Here is a 19,301-nt window from a genome sequence, read left to right as displayed (position 1 = left end):
ACACTATAGCCACTGTGTAACATGCTGTAATAAATGCAATGAATTACATGGAGTTCGTGCCAAGGAGAAGCTCTGGAACTGATCGTTTTAATATTCATAAATTTCTGTTAATATGATTAATTAACCTTCACGGGACAGTCTGTGAACTACATATCATCCTGTCAATCTGAGAAACCCAGTTACCCATGAAAGCTAGAAAGAAACCTAGAAATGAGGGTTGTAAACTTCTGTTTATGCAGTGTTTGCTTCAGTAGTGTTAAGGATGAAAACACTCTTCAGTGAGGCAAGCAGGTAATCACTAAATGGAATCCCTTCCAATGGCCAAGTGGCACACACCTTCAAACTCAGTGTCCAGAGTTAGAGGCAAGAGGATCAGGAGTCGGGTCATTCTTGACAACCTAATAAATTTAAGGCCATCTTGGCATATGTGAGACTGTCTCAGGGGAAATAAAAAGAAAGGAAGAAAGAAAAAAAGGAAGGAAGGAAGGGAGGAGGGAGGAAGGGAGAGGAAGAGAGGGAGGGAAGGAAGGAAGAAAAGAAAATTGGATCAACTCTATATTATGTAATACTTCTTTCTCTATTGTATTCCTGAAATACTTATGTAAATAAGGCCCATATACATTTCCACAAGGCAGGGTCCCTTAGTAACAAAACATTTGGTTCCAATTGTCAGTGTTTAAAAGTAATTAGACCATTTGTTTATCATCAAGTAGACCCAGTATCCAGATGGTGGATTCTTCTCCCACTGAATGGATCTAATTAACTATCTGTCAACTTTTAATGCATCCATCTAAGAAGCTGCAGCTGTGTGTGGAATTTTCTGTCTGAAGTGACCATGTTTACTTGCTCTGTAAGTCTATACTGAAGCTCATGTGTGCATTCGCGTGTGCACACACACATTTGAAATATATTTTTCTCTGTGTCTTGGCCCAGACAGTGTATTGTCCTCTCTGAAAAAGATTTTGTAAATTAAGACATGTATTTCCTAATCTCATGAGAGAAGTCTTTGTAATGATCTACTTGATTTTCATAAGCAAAGTTAATGATGAATTGAAAATTATTCTTCTATAAAAATAAAGTTTCATAATTAGTTCTTTGAAAAAAAAATCCATTGAGGGCTATAGTAACCAAATTGGCAGCATGAGGTATTTATGTATGACTTTGAATATGATTTTCAAAAGCTCAAGATAGCAAGTAGATTGACCTTCTCCAAATAATGTCAGGGAAATGATGAGATGGATGTGCTCCCAACCCTACCCGTTTCTTTACAAAATCCTCCAGCTTTTGTTAATGGATCCCAACATGTGTTAAACTCTTCCATGGCTGGGTTTTTGTACCGACATGGTAATCCTGTGGTTATTCACACCTCTTACTTTTCTCTGACTTCATCAGTATTCTGAGGGTCTTGTATTCAGCCTAGCCTATTGTGCTCCACAGATCTCTGAGCAGTTGTTGATTCTTACATAGTTTGGTGGTTTGAGTAACAATGGCTCCTGCAGTTCACACATTTGAGTATAGTGTCTTGCTTAGAGAACTGTTTGTTGGAAGATGTGTGTCACTGTGAGAGTTGGCTTTGTTGCAGAAACGGAGGCTTGACCCAGCCTCACTCCCACAGCCTCCTCCCTGCAGATCAGGTTATAGACCCTCAGCTCCTGCTCCAGCATCCCGTCTGCCTGCCTCTGCCTTCCCATGGACTAACCCCCTGAAACTGCAAGCAAGCCCCTAACTAAATGCTTTCTTTCTATATGCTTCCTCAGTCACGGTGTCTATTCACAGCACTATGACTAAGACACTTTTCATATTTCATTTAAATATTGGAGCCTCCTGAGAAACAGACACTTTATATGTAAGACAGCAACACTTATCATCCATTCCACTATGTTTGTCCCTCAAAATACATGAAAAATAATTAGTTAAAAACAATTTATAATAAAATTACTAGGCCATGCTGTTTGGAAGACATCTCTGGTAGCTTCTCAAAGGCAGGAATCACATGTAATGATCTTTGCGTCATCAGAAAATAACCAGCAATGTGAATTAGCCAAAGTAATTGTTTAGTAAACACTCAACAGATTTACTCACTTGAAAAAAAAAAGAAAGAAAGAAAAGAAACAGCAAAAAGGAGTGTTATTGTTATGGGAAACTTCCATTAATTCAGTATACACTTTATAGAACTGAATAAAGTATCTTCAGAATGAATTCTGCAATTGCTTAATTATTTCCAAATATCACTGACTGACTTGCAAGCTATGCTTTCATGGGTGTTGTAGAAATGGTCCTGAAAGTGTTCCATAAGCCCAAATATATTTTTCATTTTTCCTTGTTAACTTACTACATCATGTTATTGCCTATGTGCCACATCACTCACCATATGTGTGTGCATACATATACATGTGTATACATGTAAATGCACATATATTGAAGCTTGAATGTACCTTTCATTCTTTAGGGACATAATAACACAATTTCCCTGGAATGCATGTTTTAGAATCGGATGCAACAACTACGTCATCACTACATATACAATGTTTTAATTTAAATTTAACGTCAGAAAATTAGAAATTGATACTTTGCCCCTGTCTAAGACTTAACACTCTAGACAAACACTAGACAACTGAGCACTAAAATGAAGGCAGGATAATAATAAAATATGTATAATATATCCAAACTTCAATATACATATATGCTTATGAGTCCAAAAACCAATGTGTCTCCCCGGGAGAAAACAAATGGATACACTTATTTAAACCAGTACAGATAGTTTGACGTTACTCCCGGAAAGCACAGATTGTCAGTACAGGCTCCCCCATAACTCGGGGGACACGATGAACAGGGCACTCCTACTTTGTACGGTGCTTCGCCAATCCAGTTACCCCTAGGAGGGAAAAGGAAATGATAACAGTGGGACTGCTTCATCACCCCAAGACCACGTGATCACGCCCTCTAGACACACGACGGTGTCACGCATAGGGGAGCATATAATATAAGGCCCTGAAATTTACATTTAAAAAAAATTCCAAGGCAGCTTCTCCCATATTGCTTGCCTTTAAAATGCTTTTTCTTTGACTAAATGAACAGAATCTTAACTGACCAGTAAGTAACGAAGTCCTGTTTACAATTTCTGTTGATGTCATAAACCATGGACACCAGGCTCAATCCAGCCACTGCATTTGTCATGTGCTCTAGCAGAGATCTAGGCCACAAGGCCAGGGCACAGTTCCAAGAAGCATAGTGCTCCTCAACTTGTTCTAACTCCATCCTAGCACTGCTTGAAAGTAGCCAGGGTTTTAACTCGCAGTAGGCATGGTAACTTGCAAGAGATCTGCACAAGGCTGGGTCCACTAACACTCTGTCAGAGCTGCGGGAGGTGTTCCTAAGGCTCCATCATCCTGTAAGTAGCACTAACTGAACCCATTAGGCGGTCGTTAACAGAAAAGATGTAGAAGCAGAAAGCAGCAGATTGGGGAAAGGAGGTGGGTCATCAGAATAGGCTGAGGTAAAAGGGGAGGTACCAGGGTAGCTATGATCAAAATACGTTATGTGTGTGTAAAGTGCAGCACTGGAAAGAGTTATGTATGACAATGTAAATTAATGAAAATATCAAGGAGTTAGAGGATATCAAATGAATGATACATTTCTGTACAGTTTTTTAAAAAAAAAACAAAAACCATACTTATTGAATAGAGGATAATAATAGTCAACAGTAAGCCCTTTATTTTATATATAATCATCCATTCTTTCATTTAGTGTTCAAATCCATTTATTTACATATTATCTTTCTTAACTCTCTTTTCTTACTTTTTCCACTGAAAGTATCACCCTATGAAAAAACTTCGTACTGAAATTGGAAAAATAATATCCACCTCCCAGTCAAGATTTTAAAAGTCTTAATCACCTATTTTTTTGTCAAGACTATAATCCATTAACATTTTATTAAAACTATCATACATTAATGTTAGTGCTATTAATATTAGCGCAATGCCTTATCTTTGGGGCCTATAAATTAATCAATATTATTAGGAAATTCTATTATTTAGCTGAAACAGAAGAGCTATTTTTTTTAAAATCTGTCTTTGGTTATCTCATTACAGCCTGGCCAGTTTATTACAGGGAGAAATGGGAAAGTGTTTAATAGGAGGGTACAAGGCATAAAAGTAAAAATATCAAACAAATACAGGGTTTAAGTGTCTTTCGAGATATATTTTTTTCCGACTCCTCATTACAATAATTCTGAGGGAAAAATCACAAATTTTCTCCCATGATTGGCATGATTGGCCCAGGCCCACCACTATATCAATGAGTCATGTGGTTACTCAGAGGACTCATTGTCTCCCTCCCTCCATGGGCTGGAAAAACACACGTGTCATGAACCCCATGCTCATTTAGCCCTTATTCCAAATGGGAAGAGAACTCTGGAACATTGCCATTCTCAGAGTTTCAGTTATCAAGAAAGCACTTTATTAAATGTTAACAAAGGTTTATTGATCTTTATAAGGACTACCCAAACATATAACTAGATTTTGTAATCTTTGACAAATAAGTATTATATTTATGTAGGCTATAAGATAATGATGCCGGATAAATTTTAGTCTAAAAATGAGAGAAGGAAAAAAATCTTCTTTTCCAATATGTTGCTTTCCTGGTGAAATAGGTAAGCCAACATTCTAGTACTGATAATTCATAATATTGTCCTGATAATGTCTCTAGAGGATGCTTCTCTGATGCCTTTGATACAGGTATCAATATTAGGGGATGCCGTCGGGTGCCTTCGATAATAATGATTATGAAAAACACAGTGCCAGAGCAGTTATGGCAAGGGGAACTTGGTGAGTTCTGGTGTCTCTACATGCATTCCTTACAGTTTTAACTCATAATCCTTGTCCCTGTGAAATGGAACTTTTTACCCTGCCATTTTTCAAGTCTGTGGAGATGATGATGATGGGGCTGGGGATAAGGAACAGGTCAAGGTAAAGAAGTACTACAGAATAATTCTGTTTATAACATTTTTAAAAATCCCATCTGGCTGCTAATCTCTAACTTCAGTCAAGTATCCAGGCAATGGAACTCAACGTGGCACTTACTTTGGAGCATAGTTGCAGACCAAGTACACTGCACGTCGCCACACAGCCCCCCAGACATTCATGTTTTGGCAAGTATGAATTGCACATCCTATTCGATTAGACGTGGCCCAAACCATCTGCAAAAAATAAATAAATAAATAATAAAAATAAAATAAAATAAAACCATTATCTTCCAATATTGCTTAAAAATATCAATAGCCACCAAATTAAGGAAGGCATTAAAAAAAAAAAAGATAATAAAAAACTAACATAGCAGTTGGAATGACCTGTGTATAATGAGTGCACATGGGACCAAAGCATCGCATAGGACACCGAGGATTGCAATCCTGTGGGTAAGGAAAGGCGTAATCTTTCACTTCGTCATACCATGGCTTGACCAACTGGAGAATCGAACGATATCTAGATGTCAAGAGAAAGAGCAAAAAGGAACAGTACAGCAGGGAGCTGTTTGGTGGGCTCGTCTTACATCATAAATGTGCTATAAGATTATTCATTATAATAAGATCATTTCCACTCCGGACAATTGCTGTCAATATCTGGTAGAGCTCTCGATTTCTCTGAAAGGAGAGGAGCATGAAAACACCCAGTGAGCCTTCACTCACCTAAGCACATTCCTGGCCATTCCCAAAGCAGAAAAACACAAATTATTGAGGCTCCAATTAAATAAAGTCTTATTTAATCTATGAAGACAATTTACTCTATTGGAATTTTATAAATAATTTAGATTTATTAGGCACATGGAAATAGTTAAAATACTTTAACTCTAATGGTAGTGTCCATAAGAATGGATTTATAGAATGTTGACTGTGATCTTCTGCAGTAGAGGGAAATATCCCGTCAGTAAGAAATTACTCATAGTTAACATATACACACATGCCTGTGTGCACACTTATGTTAATACAGATTTCTATCTCACCAGCTTGCCTATTTAATAATTTCATTGTTTGTATGCAATTATACAGAATAATGGGAATATAAACAAACAAATGTAGATGGCTTCTGCCTAATCATGGAGTTTTTTGGATGTGTGGGTTGGGGGATAGGACACCATGCACAATCCTTTCTAGGATTCAGTGGGGTCAATGACAAATACATATGAAGGTAGCATGTTCCAAAGGTAAAAGGGAATTAATTGCATAGGTTTTTTTATCATTAAGTTATCATGAGCCAAACACCATTTCCTGACTCATAGAAATCACTGGAAAATTACTGATACTACTTAAAATTGATACCATTATCTGTAGGGTCTATAAATAATGAGGTATTATTATGTTGACAACTGCTTCCTACCTTCCAGTTCGTACAGATAGATTTTGACCCAAAAACCTTAGCAAATAAGATGGTCCATGGTCCCAAATGCAAGTGGCTGCCCATGCCTCAGCAGATTTTGCAAGATTTTCATCCCAGACCTGTGGAAGTTAAATAGACCTTCAGTTATGTTGAATCTGTTGTAATAAACAAACAAACAAGCAAACAAAAAACAAACAAAAAAAGAGGGGAAAAAAAACAATGCTCCTGTGTCCAGGAGTTCTTCTAATTCAGGGTCCTCTGACTATTCTAACTAAACCAATGCAAATTTAGAGCAGCTCACTTGAAGTTAATGCAATACGAACATCAGCTTGAGGAAGGACTAGGTTAAAAGAAAAAAGTCAAATTACAAATCGATCCATGAATTTTGAATGGATCAAAATCAATTGACTTAGCAAAGTCCTTTTCACAGAAACAAAGAGCCATACAATTCATATAGTTTCCCAAATAAATAGGACCAGATTTATTCAACTTTATTTGTCAAATCAATAATGCCAAGTATATTGTAACTTTCAAAAGTCAGATTGTGCTATAGGCTAGTCAGTTTCATGAAAATCCTCATATTGGATAGCCTTAGAATCTTAATTATCAATAAAACAATATGAAAATGTACTGTTTCAGTTAGTGTGTGCTATACATAACTATAATATAATAATTTCAAAGTGCTACACAGGGTTCTATGCACATACAATACACTACGTTTTAATCAAATTAAAAATTTATTTTGGTTTATGAGAAAAGAAATTAATGGGGATTGCTCATCTATAGTAAGTTATTGTTAGTTGAAAATGTAGACCAAAATTTGCATGACTCTATGATTTCATGAATGTTAATATTAGTCACTAAGTGGATGGGCATTCCAGACTCAGTGTCTGTATAGAGATGTCACCTATGTGAAGATATTCAACTTTCTCTTCAAGTGCGAAGACACAAATATGAATAATTCTTGTATCCAAAAGTCATTGTCCATAAGTTGGCACTGAATCTTAAACTAACAAGTCTAATGTAAAACTGTTTTATCCTAGTACTTAAAAGAATATTTAAAAGAAGTTTTGCTTAGCTGATAATGTACTTATCAAAAATTTGTTCTTCCATTAAAGGTTAATAAAATATAGATTTCTGAAATATTGACTGTACTTTATTTACATGTAAAACTGCACAATATCTTGACAAAAAGGATGGTATCTTCCACCAACCGCATCTCTTGAGAGGTTGTTAATCAGTTATATGAGCAAAAAATGTATGTACACATTTTTTTATTAGCATGTAGTATGCCTTCAGTTTTAAAAATATTTTACTATAATCAACTCAATATGCTAGCACAGCATGGTATACATGGCACTGATATGAAACACAGTGACCTTGTATTTATTGTTACCCAAGGAGAAAGGACTGTGAGGCTGATTGCAGGAAGACAATGGGAAAAGCTAAGCACTGGCTTGTGGAGATAACTTATTTTTTGAGCAGGACCTTGCTGTTGAACTCAGGACCATTATGCCAACATCTCTTGTGAGCTGAAAATACAGGTGGGCAACAGCAGGGGGAACTCATGGAGATGCCTTTATCTACAGTAAGACGTACTTATTTATGGGCTGGGAGCTTGGGTACTGCCAGCATTTATGGTCTGCAAAATGCATTGTTACAATTTTTTCTATTATGTGATTACAGAAATATTTCTCTTCATGTCCATGGGTGGTAGCAAAGATAAAATTATTCTCAACAATTTTTAACTCAAACTTCAAACAAAAACAAATTTCAAATTATACTGCATTATATAAAGAAATCCCTACCCTTCAAAAACGTGAATCTTAAAATTTTGCTTCTTTTAGTCAGTGAAATACATTTTCAAGTAGGATCATTCTGTGTTACAGAAATTTCCTGCTGAGAGTGTTACTGTGATTCCTGAAATCAGTAATTAAATTAATATTGTAATGAATAGTGCCTTAATGTGGGAATTGTCCCTGAAATAACTTTTGTTTTAATCTATTCATCCCTTCGTTGTGTCTTGATTGACAAAGGTGTGGGGGATTTGACACACATACCAAAACCTCAACTGAGTCTCAAGTCCTGAGCTATGAGTTTTATTGTTCTTAAAACACCTTTTAGGGTTTTCATCAGAATAATAATTCCAGAATATTCTTGGGATCTTTGGGAAGGAATACTTAGACCTACTCTGAACCTATTGAATCAAATTCCTGTATTAGAGATCCCGGATGTGCATACTTGTCATGCCAACTATACATGGCTTTATTAACTAAGAATTCAAATGTAACATGTCAGAGAAATACCTTTCTAAAAACCACAAAATCTTAAGGATAAGAAAAAACAAACTTGGCCATCCATTTCCATCAAGCCCAAATTTAAAACAGATATTAGATCGTCACTGAACTCAGTTTATGAAAGTGTGAATCAGCATAATATGCCTATGAAATCTGTCCTAAGGATAATGAACAATAATATACCACCTTTATTCTTCCTTGGTCAGGCTGGCCATTGGCAAACATCTCACTTACATTAGAACACACCTTTGTTGGAATCTAATCTAAATGAGAACAAACAGGAAGTATCATTCTTCACTCAAAGCTCCACAGCTTCCAGCTCTCAAGAAGACTAATGACACTCTTCTTGTGGACACTTGTGCCTTGGCGAGGAAGGGACTTGAGTTTGAATTTCCTGAATTACATACTTATTAGTGTTCCAGGAATTTTCAGAAACCAAATATCTTTGTAGAAACTTCTCTCAGGGTCTCTGTTGCCAACAGTGGAATGGGGGAGCAGATTTATGCACCCATGTATCACTGAAAGGGCTGTGGTTAAGAAAACTTGGTGACTGGGAGGCCAGGATTAATTTCAGTTACTCATTCTGCCTTAACAGGTATCCAAAGATGGTTAGCACTGTCATAGGACAGTTTGCCTATATTATTCTCCAACTTAGAAAGTACAAGAATAATTTTATTTCTTGTTTAAAACTATTTCTATACTCGCTGGTATTCTCAGCTGAAGTGCATGTAGGGAAATTTGCCTGAGGTAGAGCACTGCTGTTTGAAGCAAGTTTGCTGTCTGATAGAGCATTTTGACCAACTTGTAGAAGGCAGAGAATTTATGCTTTCCAAGTTTTGAGTCTCTATCTCAAAATAAAGAGATATGTCCTCATTTCTCAAGAGTGTGATGAGAGGAAGCTTGATACAGATACTAAAGGCTCTTTATCACAGCTCTAAGAGGGCTAGAGTTCACTAAATAATACCTCTTCCTGTTGTTTGGGATGTAAAAATAGTAGTAAGGTGAGGGTATTTGGGAGACACCTGAAGTGGGAATTAGTTTAAGAATGCCTCTCACCAATTTATCAACCATTAACCTCTACTAAGCAGGCAGTCCAATAAAAAGAAAATAGATAAACCTCAAAGCCACTGAAAAAAATCAGCAATAGCATTGTGTAGAAACAAGGCATTTTCTCATAGGGAGAATAGCATTAGGCAGAAGGAGATAGCATTAGGGAATATTTTGGAAGTTGTAAGAGTATTTTCCCTCATTCAAGCATTGTTTAACATCTGCTTTTTACTGTAAAGTTTGAAAATAATTGTTGATCATCTAGCAATGATCCTACTCTTCAGGAGGTTAAGGGGTGCCTGCCTTCTGATAGTGAAGTTTAGGCTGTCCAGGCATTTTCATGAATGGCCAATTTCTTTCACTGACTCAATGTCACAATATGCTAAAAATGGACTTCTTGATGATTAAACTATCCTGAGATACACATACAAATCCCATATCTTTCACTGTTCACTCCTCAGAGTAATCTATCTGGCTACATCTTGCCCACTGAAAAATAATTTCCAAAGAATGTAGAGAGAGATATGGTAAAATGCTCAGGATTACCTAAATGAAATATTAGTGGAAACTATTGTGTTCTTAAATAACATCTTTGTTTCTTTGATTGCTGTGAAATTTAAAAGATTTCATGAAAAGTTAATTCTAAAATCAACACGTTGGGCATCCTACCTATTTGTGTCAAAATGTTTTTTATGTGATTTAAAATGCTATGGACAATATAGCATGGAAGAACTCATATCCCAAACATTAGTTTAGGATGCATTTGTGCCAAAATTTTTCTTGACTGGTTTAAGACATTATTATTTTTAACTTCCTGACCCCTCAACAAATATCATCCTTCAAAAAGTGTCAGAGACAATCAAATACCTGAAGTTTATAACCACCGAATACCCATGGGCTCTTTGTGACACAGGTTTAGATATATTAAATTCAAGATACCAGATAGTCAGACTATTAGATTTCTATATTTTTAGAAACCCTTTGGTTATTTTCCTAAAATATGGCTTGTCCCAAGTGAGATGGAGTAGCTTGGCACTAACTAGGTTCTTAAAACAGATTTGGGTTAGGATGGCATTTTCTTGTAAACATTCTTAAGTAGATTCCTATACACAAAATCTTCAATCCAGTTTCCATGACCCTTCCCAACCTAACTTACAGAGAATGTTCCGTTCTTATTGTCAAATTGTGTTCCTATCACAAACTTTCTCTGTGGAAAATTTTGTCCAATGCATTTTCTCACATTTTATCTGCTTTCCAACCTCCATAGCCGTGTTCACCAGATAGTAATCCCCTGTCATCCCTTAGCTTCCTCAACTTCTCTGTATTTTGTGTTCCCTGACTCAGGGTAACCCAGTTGTCCCCTTCAAAGACTGACTGCTCCATCCTGTAAATCCTTCTCTGCAACTTCATGTGAATCAGCCTTCCTGACCTGATTTCCAAAATATTTCACAGCCCAGCTTACCCTGCTGCCTCAAATGTACTTCAGGTTTCAATTATCTCTCATCCAGACTGTCATGACAGCCTCTGACTGGGCATCCTGTCTCTACTCCTTCCTTACCCCCAGAGTGACCTTTCTAACATTCAAATACAGTTACATAATTTCCCAGCTAGAACCTTTAATACTTCCCTTGATCTTACAGAAAAGCTCAATCAAGTTTCTGTGTTCCCCCTACTTCAGCATTGTAATACTTGATTCTTTTAAACATCAAGTCTAAGTCATGTAGTTTCTATTTCTTCAGTATACCACCCTATGACTTATAGAATCCTTCTATCCTGACCACACAGTGTCCCACACCTTATCTCTCTTCCGTGTAACGTATGTCAGTCTACTTCAGTCCACACACTCTTAGAGCAGCCAGTAGTTCCTCTGCTTTGGTATGTAGCACACTGCCCTGTCCACTCCTTTGATATGCATACTACTTCCTGTCTCTGCTATTTATTGCTCTGCACTCCAGGAAAAAGGCAGGAATGCATAAAGTGGAACGAGAGACTGAACATCAAATGACTTGCCCATCACCTCGTCATAGTCACACACTCTAAGCAGAAAAACCACTTGTTTCATAACTGTTAATGGTGGGACAAGATGTAGAGACTAGGTTCTATAAAAGCACTCAGCGGAAATGCACAAAATTAGTTTTTTACTTCCAAGTTTGGGTCCAAGTATCATTTTCTACCAAGATTGCAGTACTGAGTGCTAGTAATCATAGCTACCCACTAGATTGCCCAGATGTCACTCACAATTGCTCTTGCTGCTCCCCAAAGATATTGTTCAGAATCATATAGCTTTAATATTTTTAACATATTTACTTTTTACAATGAGAAAATGTTCTTGCCTTCAGATGTGGAAAAATAAAACAAAAGGGCATAAATTTCAAGGTACGACTTCCTCCTTTGGTGTACAAGTAACCTGCAGCAGACTCTATCTGGGAAGAATGCACCTACAAAACTTGCCTGGTCTTCACTAGAAGCCAAGAAACCCAAGTCCCTTTGGAGGAGAGCAGGAATACAGAGTCCCGAACATGCTAGCAAATGCCTTCCGGTCAGCCAAAATGCTCCACCCACTACTTCTTGGCAGTGGTTCTCACTATTCTTCTAGAAGCCATAAAAGCACTCATTGAAGAGAGATTAGACGCTGCAAATTTCACATATCCTCAATAAAAGCAATTAAGTTATCCTTTCCAAATGAGAAGAAATGTGCTGCTTGGTATATAGCGTTGCTTCATCATCATCATCATTATCATCAATAACAACAAAAAGGCAAGAATACATACATAACTTAGAGAAAGGGTTTTAGTGTGTATCTCAGACTAATTTAAAACTCACTGTATAGCTCAAGTTAGCCTTGAAGTCAGCAGTTTTCCTGCCTCAGACCTAATGCCATAATGTTTGGTCAGCTACAGAAGAAAGAGAAAATAATGGTTTAAATGATCCATGTCGTATTCCACATAAATCCTGGATAAATTAAATTAGCGTTTTCCTTTATTCCCAAGTCACAAATTACCATTCTAGGCCAACAATGTGCTGGCCTTTACTGAGGTTGGATTAATTCCCTCATTTGTTCACTGAGTCATGCTGTTACTTTATTGCCTACTACCATTTGGTAATAGATATGTTTCCCCTCTCCGGAAGACCACAAGAAACCTTTTATATTTAGCTCAGCGACTCAGATTTGCAGGCACCAAACAACTATAATAAGACATATGATGACACAAGTGATTTGGGTTTCCTGAGATATCATTATTACCCTGCATCACAGCCCTGTTTCAGCGTTGTTATCACGTTGTCCTTAATCCGTCTTTCTCCGAAGATTCCTACCATGTGAAGCACAGTTACTTCCTTCCTCTCCTCACTGTGAATACAGGAACTGCTGGTGTTCTTTACTCTTACCTAAGAATCGAGTACTGCTCTTACGGGTGCCGAAGCCATCTGCCCCTATGCCCTTGGTCTCAAATGCCGCATTCTTCCTGATTCCTTTTGTAGCAGGCACTGTCTGCACCTCCTGGGAACCCTGACTGGAGAAAGCGCTACGGCCAGTCACTGCTCGTGATTTGGGTCATCCATTGCTTTGCTTGCTATCACAGCCATGGCACCTCGTCCAGAGTATCCACTTCACAGGCTCCCCATCTTCCACAGAGTTCACCATTTTCCTGTTGGAGATGACCAGTTCCTTCCCAAGCTCTTTCACAGCGTTTGTCTGTTTCACGGTTACTACATGGATCCCACCCAGCAGGGCACTCTACTGAATTATGCCCTTGGTGGTTTTACCCCTATTTGTTCTGTTTTGACTACACTGTTCATACTTTAGAGACAAAGATCCCTATCTTTGGATGGCTTCCTCTCATGGAGAGGTTTCAGTTGTTTTAAAAATTAATTTCCTCAATTGCTCTGAATGAGAACATCCTATAAACTGAACTCTGTAGAAGTTTTTGCAAATTCATTCTTTGGGGGATAATTTTTATTCTAAGAAACTGGTGTGGTTTGTGGTTTAGAGTCATGGTTTATGCTGCCCTTACGAAGAATGAGAAGCAGCTGGTGTCCAAAGCACCCTGGGAATTAGTCAAGAGGCTAACCGGATAGAGCCAAGAGTGTAAAGGTTCCCTTGCACATTTTATGTTCTGCACTGTGGCTCATGTGAAAAACGACTCTTTTAGAACACTAAGTGTTGCACATAAGGTGTGTTTTACTAAAGTCATGGGTACTATAGAGATAGTTATGACCAATTTGAGACTATAAACCTTGATGTTCAAAGTTCTTTTGTTTCATTTAAATGTGCACGATCTAAGATAATTACTTAAAGAATCTAATTTTAAGAGGTTCTAAAGGATCTATAAAATGTTTATTTTATTTCAAGTATACGGAATAAAATATTGTGACAGAAAATACTAAGTATATTTATAATGGTGTCGAAATGAGTGCTGTTTATAAACACATAACAATTAGAGTTTTCTCCAAATGCAAAAAACAATGGGTGTTCACTCTCTGCAGATACACAAAGACTTTCAAAAATCAATAGAGAGACAAAGGTGAATCTTAAATTGGCACCCTGTAGTCCCAAACTTAGAAAGTCAGCAATAAGTGCAAATATGACTCTTTGTCAAGTTTGACTCTGATCTGAACAATGCTGTAGACATGGAGGGCACAGAAGGCAAAGCAGTTCAATGGAAACTTGAGGTGCACACGGCTGTGGGTATGGAAAATGTCCTTAAAGGAACTGATATTCTAACTTAAAAATCATGAAGAATAGGGTAAATGAATTAGTTAAGGAGGAGAACTTGACTGGAGAGAAGCTGGACATAAAGATCACTGCACATAAAGGATCTATAAGGCAGTCCAATGCAATTAGACAAAGCTCTGAGCTTGAACTACCTTTCTGTGGGGATTTCCAGAATAGCAATGCACAGGAGAGGATAATTTGAAGATGCAGCTGATGACTCAGAGAGCAAGTATTTGTTAAGTAGTGTGATAAACATTCCATGAGTTTCTGAGGTGTACAGTACAGGTTGGGAACTGATCTGGCTTCCCAGCTGATGCCAGTTCAAATCAGTATTGAGTCAGTCAAAGCCAAAGTATCAGACTTCCACTGAGACCCATCTTTTACTTAGCTTGAAAGTTGAGTCACTCCAAGTATCTGCACTGACATCAAGATACATATTCATACATGCCTGCCACTGAATTTCACCACAAAGGGGCATGGATAAAGCATTTGTATTGATGGACTGAGCCATAGAATCATGAAAAGGAAGGTATTTTTAAACTTCTCAACTTTCTCTACCTCTGGTCCTTTGCCCTGTTCTGTAACTTCCTTCATCTGTGAATAGGTATTGTTTTTCACCTGGCCCCAAGCAATACTTTCCAGCAACCCCAGTGAGTATCCAATGCTGGACTCAAGCCTTATCTTCATGGTCTCACTACTTTCTAGCCTGTTCCAGTTGATGCATTTATCTGGTTTGCTGTCTTATTGCTATCCAGGAGCCAAGGAGGATTGTTGCTTTTGTTCATGAATGTATGCTAGGGACTTAGAATAGTGCCAGTGTACAATGGATGCTAAATAAACAGTGAATACAAAGATTTTAAAACACAGATTTTCAAATGGCTATATTTTCTCATTGCATTCATTGAACTAAGGCATGTTTGTGAATATATACTATGTAATTAACTGTGCTTGGTCATTGCAAAATAAAGCAGATGTAGGAATTCTTACACCTGAGAAGAAAACAATGAGAGAATGATAAGTAAAACAAGAATAGTTTATGGCCTCTCCTGGAATGTTTATAGAGGGGACCTATATTCTCGGAGATATCCTTTAGTGGACATGTGCTTTATATCACAAACAAAGAGACCCCACCCCCACACCAGCGTTAATATTGACAATATCATTCTTTTGCCACACCATCTTGGTTAGTCATTAACATCTTCGGGTCTAAGGGATTTCATTTGGAGAATTGTGATCACAACTTCAGATAGTGAATGTGGGCTATCAAATGAGGTCATCTGTGGAAACAATTAACATGGGCTCTGGCACATAGAAGCCATTAAATAAATGCATACAGAATGACTTAATTCTTGATGAGGGGAGATATAATGAGAAAAAAGTGATTTTTTTTTCTACTGATTTCTACTGTGTTATACCCACTTATACCTCCACCCCTGGTGACCTCTTTGCTCCTGGTATTATTAGCACAGCGAGTTAGATTATTCCATTACTTATTGGTTACTTGTTGTGTGTACTGTTAGTCCCATTATAAGGAAAGGGTTAAGTGAAACGGGTCTAAGAGCCACTGAGTAACTTGTATGAGGACACAGTGGTCCAAGAGGAGCTTGCTACCAAACCTGGCTGAGTGGCCTTATTCTCCATCTGAGATTTTATTTTTATTTTTGTTATTGTTTTGTTGTTGCTGCTGCTGCTGTTTTCTGTCAATGTGGTCATAGGAAAAAAGTACTCCCTCACCTTGTAGTCTAGGTATTGTACCTTTCAGAGTTCACACAGACCTCAGTGCTTACTTCTTTCATGATCCATAGTAGCTTTTGAAAGGTTTGCTCCTCTATGAATAACTGCAGCCCTCCCACTTGTAGGTGACTGTTTCTGCTTCTAGATCTTGAATACATCCTCACTGTAACACACTAAAGAAAGAGCTCATGCCACTTAAAAGGACAGGACTAGAACTTGAATGCATTTAGACTCCAGCATCCACAATCTTAACCATGACATGATAATGCCCAGGACTCATTACATCTTTTTTAATTTAATAAATCCTAGTAAAGGGCATTTTAGGAGCCTAACCTGAACTACTCTCATGAATCATGATTCCCTTAGATTTATTTGGTAGGTCTGTTTTTCTTGTGAAACTGGCACCAGAAATTGATCAGGCACAAAAAGACTATATAGAAAAAGTAGATGGTTCTAGAAGCTGATAACTGCTGGTGGTATTCACTGCATGAAACGTACTTGACAACATGATCTCGTAAAGTGTAGAACTTTAAATCGTAACTTTGCATGACTTCAAAACCAAAAATAAAGTCCAGCCGGACTTGTTCCTTTTGATACCAACTTAATATTCTTGCTCGCTAAGGGAAATGATTTAAACAGTCTGTTTTTAAAAGCAAGTAAGAGTGTGTTCATGGAGACCTGGAACTGTGTGCAAGGAAGTGCCCTGGCTGCACTCTTATCTGAACAACCGAGTCTTAAATCACAAGGAAGAAAGAAAAAAACAAGAGCCAGCCCGTTCTCTTAGGATACACACAGACTAGTGTGGGCAAGAGCTTTGTCCAAGAACCGGGAGAGACACCTAGCCAGGAATAAATCATGCACACAACCTTTAATTTCAAGAAATAGTCTCAAGAAATAGTTTAAATGATAAAGATGACGTTTAGGTTCAGAAAGCACACACACACAAAAACACTTCTCATGAATTCTGTTTGAAAAGATGACTTTCCAAATGTGGGCAGTCATTGGGATATGGAACTCACAGAAGAAGAAATCTGTGTAGATCCTCTCCTCTGTCTCTCTCACATGCATTAATTCATGAAAGAACATAATTTAACACCATGAGATACGTCAAAACCTTTCTTCAGTTCTAGGCTGTACACTGTATCACTTGGCATATAGGCATAGTGTATGGTCCACTTAGATCCTGCTGCCATGCAAATTAAAGCTTCCTCACTCAGAATTCAAGGGAAAGGGAATTCCACTTACCATGTATTCCATGTTTGCTGCTGGTGGGAACACTTTGCCCCGAACTTGATTATGGTAATCAAGAATGGCGATCATGTCATTCTGGGAAATGTAGCGCTTCCGCCTGGCTTTGGGGATGTCCGCAGACTGCAGTGGCAAGCTGAGGGCTGCTTCGCTATCAGTGAAACTATTGGTTGGCGGAGATGAGTCAGTGGAGTTGAGTAAGACGACAGTACTTGCTTCACAGAAAAGGGACAAAAGAATCGCAAGGCTGATTGCAGAAACTGTAATCATGTTGAAGGGTGGAGTAGAGTCCACCAGGCTTGCTTAAATTTAAAGCAAAAAAAAAAAAAAAGAAGTGTAGCGTCAGGTAGGGTCTTTACAAAAAGAGATAAGCAACAAAAGGCAAAAGCCATAGTTTATGGATTTACAACGCCATCCCTTGGGAGCATAGCCTGGGTTGGTATTCCCCCAAAATGTCAACAAATGTTGTCTGAAAGGGAACCTACTGCTGCAGTTTCTACTCATTTTTCTGTGCTATGAGTCAAACCCCCTAAGAGGAACTTTCTAGAGCTAGAGAAAAAAATAAACCACGTGACCACTCATCCTAAAATGAATGGAAACCCTTTGCCCCAAATGCCTAAACTGCAAGATACATCACTGCATGCCTGTTTCCAGTCAGGAGTCTTAGCAATCCAAGCTGATCTGGAGGCACACAAGGAAACACACACAGGTAGCGCAGAAAGTGTGCTGACAATATATGTCCCCGACATTCTGTACACTGACTGACAGAATACACAAAGTCATCCTAAGGAAAAAACAATATGTGAGACGTTTTAAAATAATGCAAGCATTAAAATCTAGCTGAGCCAAGAAGCTTACCTCTGCACAATGCCAAAATGAATACACTCTTCCTCCAACAATGTTGAGATTCTTTGTTACGCTGTAGCATGAACTCTTGTAAGAGCAGTGTGTCTTATTACAAGCTCCCAGAGAGCAAAAGCCTGCAAGGTTTGAATGCTGCTGGCTGCAGAAGCAGCTAACAGCTTTTATATGTCAGTTTGCAAAGTCCAGAAAGGGCAGGCTCTCCTAGGGTCTCTCAGCCAAAATCCAAAGGGAGGGGTTTGGGACAGAGGGAGAGAAAAAAAAAAAAAAAACAGTGATTGGGTGGCAACCTTTTTATGTGGGTGGTGGTGAGATTGAGTCACACCCACCCACAGCTTAGAAAGCACAAACTGTAAGACACTCCCCCCCCCCCTTTTCTCTGAGCCTCTACCTTTTCTGTAAGTGGTTAATTTTTCTTTCTTAATGTTCTCTAGCTCCTGTTGCCATACCAAAAGGACAAGGAAAGAAAGGAGAGGGGGATTAAAAGACCATGGGTTCTTGAGAACACAGATGGCTAAGTAACAGGCAGTACATTTTTTTTTTCTTTTTTAATGGCAGCAAATGACACAGAAGCTGAAAAGGCAGGCCGATATTAAATCAGGAGATCAACTCACACAGTTAATCTGGGTGGCCACAAAAATGATTCTGGAGGATGCCAGTCAAGTCAGTAGTAACCAAACTATAGTATATAATGTTAGGATAATAGATGCCTCGGTGGCTGTGTTCTCTGTCTCCGTGTGGTTTTATTCCTATAATTTATATATTTCTTCTCCTCTCATTCCATCTTGCCTCATTTTTTTTTCTTTCTCCAAAACACTACTGTCAGCAAATTACCTGCTTTATATACCTGCCTTGTATAAAATGTGAAACTCACAGAAAGTGACAGCAGCCGAGATAACATCTGTTTCAGGTTTAGTAGCATTATAGCTAAAAGTTTAGGCATAGAGCAGCTCAGCTAACCCTGCAGAGTGTTAGGACTGCAGCAGCAGCAGCAGCAGCAGCAAGCAAGCAAGCAAGCAAGCAAGCAAG

The 19,301-nt window shown here is 38.1% G+C and overlaps 1 protein-coding gene across 1 annotated transcript; it reads right to left on the bottom strand.

Moving 5' to 3' along the window:
* Nucleotides 1-2,615: 2,615 nt before the first annotated feature.
* On the bottom strand, nt 2,616-17,696 carry Pi15 (peptidase inhibitor 15). Its single transcript, XM_051199661.1, has 5 exons — nt 17,409-17,696; nt 6,372-6,490; nt 5,348-5,480; nt 5,082-5,197; nt 2,616-2,875 (listed from the first exon to the last, which is right to left on the bottom strand). The coding sequence occupies exons 1-5, from the start codon at nt 17,679-17,681 to the stop codon at nt 2,740-2,742; spliced, it is 777 nt and encodes a 258-aa protein (XP_051055618.1). The 5' UTR covers nt 17,682-17,696; the 3' UTR covers nt 2,616-2,739.
* Between the last annotated feature and the right edge of the window lie 1,605 nt (nt 17,697-19,301).

The sequence above is a fragment of the Phodopus roborovskii genome, unplaced genomic scaffold (assembly GCF_943737965.1).
Source record: "Phodopus roborovskii unplaced genomic scaffold, PHOROB, whole genome shotgun sequence".
Taxonomy (NCBI): Eukaryota; Metazoa; Chordata; class Mammalia; order Rodentia; family Cricetidae; genus Phodopus; species Phodopus roborovskii.
This window is presented reverse-complemented; position numbering and strand designations above follow the sequence as displayed.